Source organism: Sus scrofa, chromosome 1 (assembly GCF_054392235.1).
Source record: "Sus scrofa isolate SSC_HxYL_T2T_F1_AM1 chromosome 1, Sscrofa_HxYL_maternal_Yorkshire_Landrace_v2.0, whole genome shotgun sequence".
Taxonomy (NCBI): Eukaryota; Metazoa; Chordata; class Mammalia; order Artiodactyla; family Suidae; genus Sus; species Sus scrofa.
The window spans coordinates 250,258,488-250,272,951 of record NC_139383.1 but is presented as its reverse complement, the minus strand read 5'-3'; the positions used below and the strand labels follow the sequence as shown (position 1 = coordinate 250,272,951).

The following is a 14,464-nucleotide window of genomic DNA, read 5'->3' as shown; positions in this document are numbered from 1 at the left end:
AGCTGCCCCCTCCTTAAGAAGGGCTCCACCCCCGACGAGGCACCCAGCACTCTGACGAGACACTCCGCCTCTATCGCCTCCTCTTGTGCTGTCTTTGAAACTGACTCAGGGCTGCGCCGCTCTCTTCATGTCCTTGTAGGCACCCAGCTCTGTTTTCTGGTGCCTCAGACCAGAAAGCCTGGCATCATCTCATCATCTCAGCCTCCCGGCCTCTGATCCAGCACTAGGAACAGTCAGTCCCAGACAGACTGACGTCTCAGACACAGTCCACCTGGACCCTTGGCCTCACTGGGGACCTGTCTCCTACATCCCGCATCCTCCGAACACAACCATCTCTCTGCCCAAACCCCTGCTTTCATCCGGCCTCTCCCAATACTCCCCTAGGCCTGGGTGCTGCTGCCTTAGCATGACATCCAGAGCTTTTCCTAATCTGGCCCCATCCTCCCTGAGCTGACTCTGTGAGTCTCGGCCATGCCTCCCCTCTCACTATCCTGTGTTCACTCCCCTACCCCTGAGGGCTTTATCCCGTTGGGTGACGATGCTGTGAGTGGGCCCTAGAACCAAGCTGCCTGGGTTCAAACCCCATGGGAAAGGATAACCTCACTGTTAACTTTCTCCATCTGTAAAATGGGGACATGGGTGAAACTTACTTATTAGGCTGCAAAAAAAAAAAAAAAAAAATGCCGCAAAGTATGGAAAGCAACACCCCTAGCTCTGGGGACACAGCTGGAGGTCAACAAGGATTCTGAGCCTCCTTGCACTGCCACCTTTCGAATGGCTGACATACAAGAACAGGTGTCCAAGGGTCGCCCGTTAATGTTGGTGTCGCCTTACAGCTCCCGACTCCTTTCCGGACCTCGGAAGCGTATGGTATCACCAACAGATACTAATAATTAGTGACACTGACAAAAATAAAGAGGAACTGTTTCAAGAAATCAATACCGAAACTTAGCACAGTATCGCCGTTCTTTTCTGGCACAGGAACTGGTGGTTCTGACAGCGGGGTCATTTGATAGTCCCTGTGAGCTGCCGAAGGAGGGGGGTGATATCACGGAGGGTGATGGGAGAAGAAAGACCAGGATAAAAACAGCCCCCGGGTGAGTCAGTGCAGAGCTGCTGGACACCCATGTCACCCACCCACGGCCCTGTGTCGCAGGTTACCTGGAACTCCAAGGGGACCTTCGCCAGGGGGATGATTCAGTCAGAATACCTGAGTGTGATGTGGGATCCAATAGAACTTGGGTGGCTTTTGACAAAACACATCTTGAATGGCAAAGCAAACTGGTTGAGTTTCCTGAGTGAAGCTCGCTGTTTCCAATGGCGTGAAATCCTCACTGTTCGGGGCTTCACCGTGAACACGAATGCCCCACTCTCTCCACCCTGACACCCTTCAAGCCACTGCCCTTGGTCCTTTCCCAAATGTCCTGCCTCTTCTGGAGAGGGTTGTGTGGATGGAGGGGCGCCACACTGGCTCTCCTCATTTACTCCTTAGGTCCCTGCAACACGGCTTCAGGGCCACTCGCCACCCTCTGCCAGGAAGCTCATCAAGCCTCATACATAACAGCTATGAGAAGCAGGAGGAGGATATGAGAGGCAGAAGACAGCTGTGGCTGGCTGAGTCCCCTGGCACTGATTGGTGGCTTCACCTGGCCTCTGGCCTCAAATGCCTCTGAGTCTCCTAGTCCTGAAACCTCATTCTGTCTCCTTAGCTCTTGCCTTAGAGTCCGCCCAGATTGATTCGGTCTTTGGTTCCCGGCCCCTTTGTGGCCACCTGGCCCCCACTGTGGCTACTTGCACCTCATTTCCACTCCTCATCTTCCAAAGACCTTGGCCAGGGCCCTTGCCTCCAGAGCCCCAGGCCCCCACTTGTTCTGGGCCCTCTGCTTGGAGCTTGGTGATGCTAATGACACCCGCTTCTCTATTTCCAGCGTGGACCCCTTGCGGAACTAGAGTTCCACGTACCGCAGACTCCCAAGGCTGCAAATTGAACACTGCGTTTCCCCTACACCTACTCCTCCCCCACTGTCATGGCTGCATTGTGTTCCTCCAAAGTAGCTGATTTTGTCCTGATTTGTCACTCCAGTATGTTGAATAAGCTCCTGTCGACTACCTTAGAATTTGTAACAAAATTTGGAGATAAGGTCTTTGAAGAAGTGATTAAGTTACAATGAGGCTATTACAGTGGGTCCTAAACCCATCTATCTGGTTTACTTACAAGAAGAGATGAGGACACACAAAGGGACATCAGGGGACACATGCACAGAGGGATGCAGTGAGATGATATGGTCCTCTGAAGGCCAAGGAGAGAGGGCTCAGAGAAAACCAAACCTATGGACACCTTGATCGTGGACTTCGAACCTCCAGAACTGTTGAGAAAGTGCATTTCTGCTGTTTAAGGCACCAGACCCTGGTACTTTGTTAGGGCAGCCCGAGCGGACTAATGCATCCCCTTCATTAACGGCACCAACATCCATTTAGTCTCTGGAGCCAGAAATCTGGGCTCCTCCTCTGACCTCACAGTTGACCCTGTCTTCCTCTCCCTTCCCACTTGCCTGGCCTCTCGCTACCCCATCCACCCACCTGTCATCATATGGGAGAGGATGAGTGGCCCCCAGGACTGCAGAATGAAAGGACCACCTACTCGCACTGGCCCGGGGAGCACAGCATCATGGGGGGCATGCAGGGTGTCTGTCGTGGCCAGAGCCTGACCCTCAGTGTGGAAGGGACCAGACAGTATCAAGGCGACAAGAGAAGGTGGCGAAGGGCTCTGGATGTCAAGCTACCTTCTGGAGTTGTAGGGGTGGTTTGTGAAGACCACAGGAAACACACATGAAGATGGATGGCGTTGTACAAATATGAGATATGGGGCAATGGCCTCCAAGTCTGGCTCTCAGAGCTGCGCAAAATGGTAAAATCAGATGACTTGCTCCAGCCCTCTGTGAGCCTCTGGACCTGAGATGCTGGCAGCCCCCTCTATGCTCTCTTCCCGGGTGGCCTAGACAGGATTTGATGCAATGGCTGGAGAAAGGCCCAGGCTTCCCTCCCCAGGGTCCTTGCACGTCCCTCCAGGATGGGGGTCTCATGGCAGCAATAGCTGGCTCCACGGTGGGGAGGGCTTGGGTGGTTTTAGCTCTATTTTCCTCATTCTGATTTTTGATAATAGATTTCTCTCTCCTCTGGCCCTTGTTAGAAACAGAGAGGGTGTTTATGTTGAAATAAACCGTCCAAGGCTCCCCGGCAGATATGGGTCAAACACTGTCGGAGGACACGTGTAAGCACCAGGAACACCTCTTACCTGCAATGTCACACAGCTCTGCGTCCGAGGCGTTTGCCAGGGCCTCCTCCAGCTCTGGCTCCAGCGTCACAGTTTCCAGCACAGGGTCCATCGGCTTCTGCTTGGGGACCCAGACTTTTCCTGAAAACACACAGGGTGCCCGTTATAGGGAGGGTGGCTGCAGTGGGACAACCCCCTCCGATGGCCCCAGAGGGACCATCCCTGAGTCCCGTGGATCCTTTCATGTGGAGGCTCCCCGAGAGCTTCTCCCTCTGGGCACCAAGACCCAAACTTGCCCAAAGAAAGGGAACCAGAGATCTCCAACAAAGCAGCCTTCATGTTTGAAAAGAATAACTTTGTAACTCGGTCAAAAGAGACTGCTCACTGTGGAAAACGTTGTTCTTTCATTTTAACAATCTGTAAGTAGGAAAAAAAAAATACAAAAGAAAAATGGGAGTTCCCACTGTGGCGCAGCAGAAACGAATCCGACTAGTATCCATGAGGATACGGGTTTGATCCCTGGCCTTGCTCAGTGGGTTGGGGATCCGGCATTGCCATGAGCTGTGGTGTAGGTCACAGACGTGGCTCGGATCCCGTGTTGCTGTGGCTCTGGCGTAGGCTAGCAGTTGTAGCGCCTATTCAGCCCCTAGCCTGGGAACTTGCATGTGCCTTGGCTGCAGCCTGAAAAAGCAAGCAAACAAACAAAAAAATAGAAAAATACAATAGAATGCCAGGGTTTGGAATACTCTAAACAAGGGTTCTGGTATGAGAGAAAAATTTAGAAGCATTTCTAAACCAAATAAATAAAATACACTCGGATTATTAAAAGAGGACTAGGGAGAAAATATAACATCTCTTGGGACATTATATTTTTAAAGTGTCAGACTCATAACTGAACAAGGAAGCAAAGAGGCCGGCACAAGGGTGGTCACTGCAGGGCTCACCAAGAGGGACCACTGAGGAAGTTATGGGATAGCTGTATGGCGGCGTTCCAACAGTTGCTATTATAAAAGATGACAGAGATCTCTACTTGCTTCGAAAGGAAAAGGCCCAAGACAAAATGTTGTTTGAAAAAGCAAGTCTAGGAGTTCCCGTTGTGGCTTAGTGGTTAATGAATCCGACTAGGAACCATGAGGTTGTGGGTTCGATCCCTGGCCTTGCTCGGTGGGTTAAGGATGTGGTGTTGCCGTGAGCTGTAGTGCAGGTTGCAGACTCAGCTCGGATCCTGCATTGCTGTGGCTGTGGTGTAGGCCAGCGGCTACAGCTTTGATGAGACCCTTTGCCGGGGAACCTCCATATGCCGCGGGTGCAGCCCTAAAAAGACAAAAAAATAAAGAAAAGAAAAGAAAAAGCAAGCCTACAAAAGAGCATGAATTCTTTCATTCCACTAGTGAAAAGTTGCACATATACATATATATATATATCTCTTCATGCAACGCATATTGATTGAGTGCCTCCTATGTGCCAGGCACCTTTCCTGCCTCTCAGGGGACAGAAGTGAACAGTGCAGAGTTTGGTGAAAGGAGACGTGTAGTAAACAAACAGGTAAAGATATCAGATAGTACCAAGCATTACAAAGGAAAGGGGAGAGCAAAAGATTAGTCAGTTCAGGGGGGCAGGGGACCATGTGAGGTGGGCTCCGCTGTTTGGGGGGAGGGAGGTCAGGGAAGATGGCCCGTGAGCTAGGAGCTGACAGTGTGAGGAAATGAGTCCCTCAGATCGTGACAGATGAGGATGCTCGCTTTCACTGCTGCCCCCCAACACTGTACTGACAGTTCTAGTCAGAGCAAATGGACAAGAAAAAGAAAAAAACAGACCGGAAGGGAAGAAGTAAAATGATCTCTGTCCACAGATAACATGATGTTATATGCAGAAAAGAGTCCACCAAAAAAAAAAGGTACAAGATTAACATACAAATAAAGTGGTATACATGGGCAAAAAACACTTGGGAAAGGGAAATTAGGAAAATAATTTCATCTACAAAAGCATCCGAAAGAATAACGTACTTAGGAATAAATTTAACCAAGGAGGTGAAAGACTTGTGCATGGAACACTGTAAAACACTGCTGAAAGAAATGAAAGAAGCCCTAAATAAACAGAGATTTATCCCAAGTTCATGCACTGGAAGACAATATTAATTTTTATTTTTATTTTTATTTTATTTTATTTTTTTGTCTTTTTGCTATTTCTTGTGCTGCTCCCGGGGCATATGGAGGTTCCCAGGTTAGGGGTTGAATCGGAGCTGTAGCCACCAGCCTACGCCAGAGCCACAGCAACGCAGGATCCGAGCCGCGTCTGCAACCCACACCACAGCTCACAGCAACGCCAGATTGTTAACCCACTGAGCAAGTGCAGGGACCGAACCCGCAACCTCATGGCTCCTAGTCGGATTCATCAACCACTGTGCCACGACGGGAACTCCGGAAGACAATATTAAAATGGCCATACTGCCCAAAGCAATCTATAGATTCGATGTCATCCTTCTCAAAATTTGAACTCCTTCCCCTCTTTTTTTGCAGAAATGGAAAAAGCCAGTGCTCAGATTAATATGGAATTGCAAGGGGCTCCAGATAGCCAAAACAATCTTGAGAAAGAACAAAGTTGGAGGACTCAGCCTTCCTGATTTCAAAACTTACTATAGGGAGTTCCTGTCGTGGTGCATCGGAAACAAATCTGAGTAGGAACCATGAGGTCGTGGGTTCCATCCTTGGCCTTGCTCAGTGGGTTAAGGATCTGGCATTGCTGTGGCTGTGGTATAGGGCAGCAGCTGTAGCTCCAATTCAACCCCTAGCCTGGTAACATCCATATGCCGCAGGTGTGGCCCTAAAAAGAAAACAAAAACAAAAACAAAAAACCTTCCTATAAAGTTAAATGGTGTGTCACCACCATAAGGATAGATATATAAAACAGTAAGATAGAATTGAGTGTCCAGAGATAAACCCATCCATCTACGGCAAACTGATTTTTGACGAAGGGTGCCAAGTCCACTGAATGGGGAAAGAATAGTTTCTTCAAGAAGTAGTGCTGGGACAACTTGAGGTGCATATGCAAAGAGATCAAGTTGGACCCCTATCTCACACCATATACAAAAACAAACTGGAATTGGATCAATGACTTAAACAGCTAAAACTAAAATTCTTGGAAGAAGACGTAGGTGTAAATATTCATGACCTTCGATTTGGCAAAGTAATCCTAGATAGACAATGAAAGAATAAGCAACTAAAGAAAAAGAGGAGTTCCCGTCGTGGCTCATCACAAACGAATCTGACTAGTATCCATGAGGACACAGGTTCAATCCCTGGCCTTGCTCAGTAGATTAAGGATCTGGTGTTGCCGTGAACTGTGGCGTAGGTCACAGACACAGCTCTGATCCCGCATTGCTGTGGCCGTGGTGTAGGCCGGCAGCTGCAACTCCAATTTGACTCCTAGCCTGGGAACCTCCATACGCTGCAGGTGCAGCCCTAAAAAGCAAAAACAAAAACAAAAACTTAACAACAAAAAGAAAAACAACTGAATTTAAAACTGGGCAAAGGACTTAAAGACATTGCTCCAAAGAGGATATATAATTGCCTCTTGGTATCCAAGCTCATGTCTCCTATATAAAATGGGGCAGTATTTGCATATAACCTATGTACACACTCCTGTATACTTTAAATTATCTCTAGATTACTCATAATACCTAGTACAATGTAAATGCTATACAAATAGTTGCTGGTGTGCGGCAAATACAAGTTTTGCTTGTTAAAATTTCTGGAATTTATTTTTGAATATTTTCTATCCCCAGTTGGTTGAATCTGCAAATATGGAACCTGCAGATATGGACAGTCAACCATACACATGGCCAGCAAGCACGTGATAAGATGCTCAACAGCGCTGGTCATTAGGGAAATGCAAATCAAAACCACAGTGAGATACCACTTCACAACCATGATAATGTCTATGACAAAACCAAAATGGCGGGAGTTCCCGTCATGGCTCAGCAGAAACGAATCCGACTAGTATCCATGAGCATGCAGGTTTGATCCCTGGCCTTGCTCAGTGGGCTGGGGATCTGGCATTGCCATGAGCCGTGGTGTAGGTTGCAGACACAACTCTGACCCTGCGTTGCTGTGGCTGTGGCTGTGGCTGGCAGCTGTAGCTCCAATTTGACCCCTAGCCAGGGAACTTCCATATGCTGCAAGTGCAGCCCTAAAAAGCTAAAAACAAACAAACAACCAAAATGGAAAAGAACAAGTGTTGGTAAGAATGTGGAGAAACCGGAGCCCTCGTATATTGCTGGTGGGAACATAAAATGTTTGCAACTGCTTTAGAAAACACTGTGGCAGTTCTTAAAGAAATTAAACGTAGAATCAGCATGTGATTCAGCCATTCCACTCTTAAGTATTTACTCAAAAGAACTGAAAACATGTACTCAAACAAATACCGGTACAGGAATGTTCACAGCAGCACCCATCCCAACAGCTAAAAAGTGGAAACAATGTTGAAATGTTCATCAAGGGATGAAAGGACAAATGGTGGACTATCTTTTGGTAATAAAAGGGAATGAGAGTGTCTCCAAAACCACATTCTAAATGAAAGAAGCCAGACACACAAATGCACATTATTACATGGTTTCATGTATGGGAGACATCTCGAATAAGAAATCCGTAGATATAGATTGGTGGTTGCCAGGGGCTGGGGTCAGAGGGGTCTGGGGAGTAACTGCCTGTGGGGTACAGGGTTTCACTTCAGAAGAATGAAAATGTTTGGGGTCTAGGCAGAGATGGGACTCTACTCAAAATCAGTGGAACTGGTTTTGTTCACTTTAAAATAGTTATGTAATGTGAATTTTACTTCAATTAAAAAAAAAAACTGGAGTTCCCGTCGTGGCGCAGTGGTTAACAAATCCGACTAGGAACCATGAGGTTGCGGGTTCGGTCCCTGCCCTTGCTCAGTGGGTTAACGATCTGGCGTTGCCGTGAGCTGTGGTTGTAGGTTGCAGACGCGGCTCGGATCCCGCGTTGCTGTGGCTCTGGTGTAGGCCAGTGGCTACAGCTCCGATTCAACCCCTAGCCTGGGAACCTCCATATGCCGCGGGAGCGGCCCAAGAAATAGCAACAACAACAACAACAACAATAACAACAAAAAACAAAAAACAAAAAAAACAACAAAAAAAAACTGCTCACACTGGCTATTGATTAGAAAAGCCTGATGTGGGGTAAGGATGGAAGCCAGGGGTGGTTAAGGGCTCCCACAAGAGCAAGAGATGATGGTGACTGGACCAGAGGTGGGGAGAGGTGGGGTGTGCAAGATTCAGAAGGATATTCACTAAAATGGGATCAGTGCCTATGTCTCAGTGGAGAAACTTACTGTGTTTTTCTTGTCATTTTACCCTTTTTTTTTTTTTAAATTAAGGTATAGTTGATTTATAGAGACTTACTTTGAATTACTTGGTTTTGTTATTTAAGTCATTTATAGCAAAGATCAATTACCTATACGAGCAGAACAGACAAAAAAATCATCTGGGGGAAAACGCATCATAAACTTCAGCAGGGGTAGATTTGGGAAAGGGCAAAACATACAAAGAAAACAAAATGGCTAAAAAGAGGGAGTTCCCATCGTGACTCAGCAGAAACAAATCTGACTAGTATCCATGAGGACTCAGGTTTAATCTCTGGCCTCTCTCAGTGGGTAAGGATCCGGCGTTGCTGTGAGTTGTGGTGTAGGTCACAGATGTGGCTCGGATCTGGCATTGTTATTGCTGTGGCTGTGACATAGGCCGGCGGCTACAGCTCCAATTCGACCCCTTGCTTGGGAACCTCCATATGCCACAGGTGTGGCCCTAAAAAGACAAAAAGAAATATCTAAAAAGAAAATGAACTGTGAAAATGGCTGATGTAATGACTAGAATAAACATTCAGTAAATGTTTAAGACCTATGGTTTATTATACTGCAGCAGTAGGTGCCTCTAGTAAGGGTGGTGACCTTAAGACACTATAAGAAGGACTCAGATTTCTTCCCTTCCTTCATCTTGCTAGTTGGGATGTGAGTGTGATGACTGGAGCTTCAGCAGCCAGATGGGCCATGAGGACAAGGACATACTGCAAGGACGGCAGAATGAAAAACTAGAAAGGGTCTTGATTTCCAATGCCAAGAAAGATGCTTTACCAGCCCTGGAATGTCTAACCCTGCAGCTCTTCTAAGTGAAAGACAACTAAACTTTCATCTTAAGTCTTTTTTACTTTTTTCTCCAGCACATGCAGCTAAATCTGCATAATGAAAATATCTTGCATGGACCTTTATTCTGATCCTCCCACTTGAATGAGAGTGAGTGAAAGTCCACATTCTTCAGGACTTTGCACCATTTTATGCACCATTTTATGACTTCGACCACATCCTTCCAGCTCTTGTGGTGACTGGAATGCTATTTCCCCTCAGCCAGGCTAGCTCTAGGACCAGCATGGGGTAAATGCTCAGTAGGGCTGGATGGAATGGTCTGCCTGTTAGAGGTGGGAGCTGTCCCTCCCCCCACTCTCTGCGGAGATCCGCACTTACTCATTGTATATGGGCTCCAACAATCATCACGTAAATACTTGATGATGAGATGCTGGTGGTGGTGATGATGATGATAAACTTATGAGGCTTGTCATTATATGAAAAATAGAATAAATTCTAGGTACCCTCCTTGCATCAGCCCGGTTTTTCCCGAAGGCACTCAGGCTCTGGGAATCTGGAGAGCTGTTCCCGGCTCTGGGCCAGGTCCGCATTCCATGAAGGGGCAGCAGGATTGGTTTGGGTACCGCCCAGATTCCCTTCCCCATCCCCCATCCCATCTCCAGCTCCCTTGGGAGGGGGATGGGTACAAGAGGGAGCAGATGCCGGTAACGACGCATCAGGGGTCCACCCAGGCCAGCAGCTGACTCTCCCAGCCTTGGTTTCCCCATTTTTCAAATGCAAAGGTGGGGTAATGAGAGTTTTAGGGCCCCATGAAATGCAGCGATTTTATTATGTTTACCTGCCGCACAGAAATCACTCCTCATGGCACAGGTACCTTGGTTAAAACCATCTTCTGCCTACGTGCTCAGCCAGGCACACCCTGCCTTTTCGGTCAAGGCCCCCTTTCCCTGCCACTCCCTCCAGGATGCCTCAGACCACACAGTCTTTCAAAGTTCTGTAATCCAGCTATCTTAGGCTTGGTGACCTTCCCAGGGTTGGGTAAAATCTGGATTGAGCTCTAACTCTAGGCACTGGGACTGCTCCGAGTCCTTGCAATGCCCACGCCTGCTTGCTCTTTCTTTTTATTATTTATCAAGCAGCTACTCTGTGTAGCGCACTTTGCTAACGCAATAGGGATACAGAGATGAAAGCCACAGACATGGACCCTTGGCTCATCATGCTGCCATTCTCGAGGTGGAGGAGAATGGAAAAGCCTACAAATAAACAATTAATTGCCTAGGGACGTAATGAGAATTAATGCCTTCTCTCAATACGTATTTACTGGGTGCTTATTACAGGCCAGGGTTTATTATGTCTGGGGCTATAATGATAAGTCAGATGCAGTCTTTGTGCCCATGGCGCTTATACTCTAAGGAAGAAGCCCACACGATCCATTATGCATGAATTTAATTTGAGTTCATTCCATTAACAAGTCTCTGCTGAGCCCTACTGTAACACCAGGCCCTGTGCTGGCTGCTGCAGGAACCATGGAGGCAAAAACAGCTGAGTCCCTCCCTCATAGATCTTACAGGCCAGTGTAAATAAAGAGATAATGATAAAATAAGAATTGCTATAAAGGACACACACAAGTGCCTGAGAGAGTGAGCAACCAGGGAGGAGATGAAGGAACAGCTTGTCCTAAACAGCGTAGATGGGAAAGGCTTCCCTGAAAGAGGAGACAGCACAGTTGAGACCAAAAGGGTAAGAATAGCTTAAATGGACACAGGGTTCACGATGGGCCAGGTGCTATTCTAAGTGCTTTATATATATAAATCAATCTTCATAACAAGCTTGGGATGCTGGTGGTATACTTTTTATCATCCTCATTTTATAGATGAGGAACTGAAGGCACAGAGGGTTAAAAAAGAACTCGAGTTCATACAGCGAGCAAGTTGGTAGTACCAGGACTGCAGCCAAGGAACTCCCATCATGGCTCAGTGGAAACGAATCTGACTAGCCTCCATGAGGATGCAGGTTCGATCCCTGGCCTCACTCAATGGGTTAAGGATCTGGCGTTGCGGTGAGCTGTGGCGTAGGTTGCAGACACGGCTCCAATCTAGTGCTGCTGTGGCTGTGGTGCAGGCCAGCAGCTACAGCTTCGATTCGATCCCTAGCCTGGGAACCTCCATATGCCACAGGTGCTGCCCTAAAAAAGACTGCAGCCAAAGCAGATCCAGCTCCAGGCTGTGTTTCTAACCATCATGCCTCTTACAGAAGAGGGACAGCCAGCCCTGAGGACAGCACAGAGCCAGATAGCAGGACCAGCATTCCAGGCAGAGGGCATGCATGCAAAGGTCCTGAGGTAGGAAAGAGCTTGAAGTATCTGGGGGACAGAAGACGGCCTGCAGGGCAGCAGTGCAGTGAGCAAGGGTGAGCACCATATAAGGGGACAGGAGAACAGTTTGGAACTTAGGGTGAGTTCTGGAAGGGCTGGGTAGTTGGAGTGCCTCACTCTTCTAGAGCCTTCTAGATGGCTTGTCTTCGGCTGGGGCAGAGATGCAGAGAGGGACAGATGAAGGGAAATTGCAGCCGCAACTTGAGGGAAGGAGCAGAAGTCTTAGGGCAGAGACAGGGCCCCTCTTGCTCCTGATTTGGAAGGGACGGGCCTGGCTGGGACCTCAGGTTCTGATACCACTTGTGGGGGGAGGGGACTGCATTAAATCCACCTCCTGCATCGATGCCTCTGGAGTTGGGTTTATGACTCTGGGCTAGGAAGAGATGAGGGCAAGGAGGCCCGGTCACATCTGGCCCATACAGCTGGCTCTCCGTGCCGCCTGGGGAAGGACGCATTCAACAGCGCAGCAATGTTCAGTACCTCGCTTCTCCCCTGTGTAGGGGACCAGATCTTCTCGGTCCTTAAACTCCTTTGCTTGCTTTTCCAAGTGATCCAAGAGCTCCTCCCTTTTAAAGGGGCCCGTGGGCGCCTTGGTGGTCTGATCCTTCTGCCTCAGGCCTGCAGGCAGCAGTGCATTCTATAGTGGCGGTGGTGGGACAGGTGACACAGAGAGAGAGAGAGAAAGAGAGAGCAATCAGCTGCGGAAGACTCGCACTTCTCCAGAAACTCATCAGTGAACGATGGGGAGCTCTGAGCTCAGCTAATCAATCCAAGTCACTCTTTCACACGTGAGGAAACTAAGAGCCCAGGAGGTGCAGGGACTTGCCCCAGGTCGCTGGCAGACAGGGCCAGAGAGAGGCTAGGATTCAGGTGTCTTAACCAACCCTGCCTCCCAGCTTCTAATTTTTTTTTTTGTCTTTTTGTCTTTTTGCCTTTTCTAGGGCTGCTCCCACGGCATATGGAGGTTCCCAGGCTAGGGGTCGAATCGGAGCTGTAGCCACCGGCCTACGCCACAGTCACAGCAAAGTGGGATCTGAGCCACATCTGCCACCTACACCACAGCTCACGGCAACGCCGGATCCTTAACCCACTGAGCTAGGCCAGGGATCAAACCCGCAACCTCATGGTTCCTAGTTGGATTCGTTAACCACTGCACCACGACGGGAACTCCTAATGTTTTTTAAAGGTGAGGGGATGGGGGTTGTTGGGGCTGAGCCTGGCAGGGTGCTCCGAGAGCACCCGCTGAGGGAAGAATATGATTAAGTTGGTGTTTGGACGCAGGAGGGTATTTCCAGCTGCTGTGTATAAAGCGCTTTCAGGCTGCAGCCCTGGATGGCTCTACCAGCTGCTTTCTACCCTCCTGACTGTGGTGCTCACGCATGCAGGCGGGCTGTTAAATATTTTGAATGTTGCCCCTGGAGATGCGCCTCTCAGGAAAGATAGCATCAACCAATCCCTGTGTTTTCATCTTCAAACAAGGGCAGGCTTCTAGGTGTGGGCTGGCTACCAGCGGCAATTCCTAATCGGGGTGGATTTGAGTCACATGCGCTTCACTTCACTTAGTATTATGGAGAGTCAAAGAAGTTTAGGGGTGCAAGGATGCTCAGAGATCATCCTGTGCACACACGCTCCCTTAGGGAGGAGACTGAGGCCCAGAGCAAATAAAGACTCACCCAAATCTAGGACAAAACTAGGGTTCTTCTTCAGATTAGGGGGGAGAGGGCAATCTTCAATCAGATCATCGTGCCCTCCCCACCTCTTCATTCCAGGAGGTCGGGAGGATATGGGGAGGCTGATGAGAGCAGAATCTTTTTTTTTTTTTAATTGTCATTTTAGGGCCACATCTGCTGCGTGTGGAAGTTAGGTCCCCAGGCTATGTGGGGGTCGGCAGCTTGTGGCAATGCCCGATCCTTAATCCACTGAGCGAGGCCAGGGATGGAACCCATGTCTTCAAGGATGCTAGTGGGGTTTGTAACCTGCTGAGTTACAATGGTAACTCCCTTACCTCACTTCTTGCTGCACCCCCAAGCAGGCTACACTGGACCGCCATTCCATCTCCATCCCCCATCCTGGTACCAGCAAAATGTGCATCTTCTGTCAGTCACTCATATGCCAAAGCCCTTCCTAAAAGCCCCCTCTGAGAGGGAAATGCAGTCAGGTGTACGAAGAGAGCTCTGTGCCTGGCACATAGACGGATAAACTGGGGGCGAGGAATTCTACCATTTAACTGCAGTATGTCTTATTTATTTATTTATTCATTTATTTATTTTTGTCTTTTTGCCATTTCTTGGGCTGCTCCTGCGGCATATGGAGGTTCCCAGGTTAGGGGTCTAATCGGAGCTGTAGCCACCGGCCTACACTAAAGCCACAGCAATGTGGGATCTGAGCCGTGTCTGTGACCTACACCACAGCTCACGGCAATGCCAGATCCCTAACCCACTGAGCAAGGCCAGGGATCGAACCCACAACCTCATGGTTCTTAGTCGGATTTGTTAACCACTGCGCCACGACGGGAACTCCTGCAGTATGCTTTTTTTAATAAGACAGTTTACCACTATTCAACACCACAGTGCTGTTCCTGTAAGAGCAATGGGTGTCAGATCCGGAGACCAGAACGTGAGCCCAACTCTGGTGGAGGTGAGATGAGCAAGGGCCCGGCA

General features: G+C 48.6%; 1 protein-coding gene across 13 annotated transcripts in view; it reads right to left on the bottom strand.

Annotated features, from left to right (window-relative positions):
* TMOD1 (tropomodulin 1) overlaps positions 1–14,464 on the bottom strand; it is a 92,455-nt gene that overhangs the window by 39,009 nt on the left and 38,982 nt on the right. For 10 of the 13 annotated variants that reach the window (XM_003353588.6, XM_084990628.1, XM_084990640.1 and 7 more), the window contains 2 exons: positions 12,285–12,441; positions 3,296–3,415 (listed from right to left, as the gene is read on the bottom strand). In XM_003353588.6, the coding sequence (XP_003353636.2) occupies positions 3,296–3,415; positions 12,285–12,441 (277 nt within the window). The remainder of the gene's footprint in view (positions 1–3,295; positions 3,416–12,284; positions 12,442–14,464) is intronic. The other 3 variants (XM_084990690.1, XM_084990681.1, XM_084990692.1) reach the window with 1 other exon arrangement.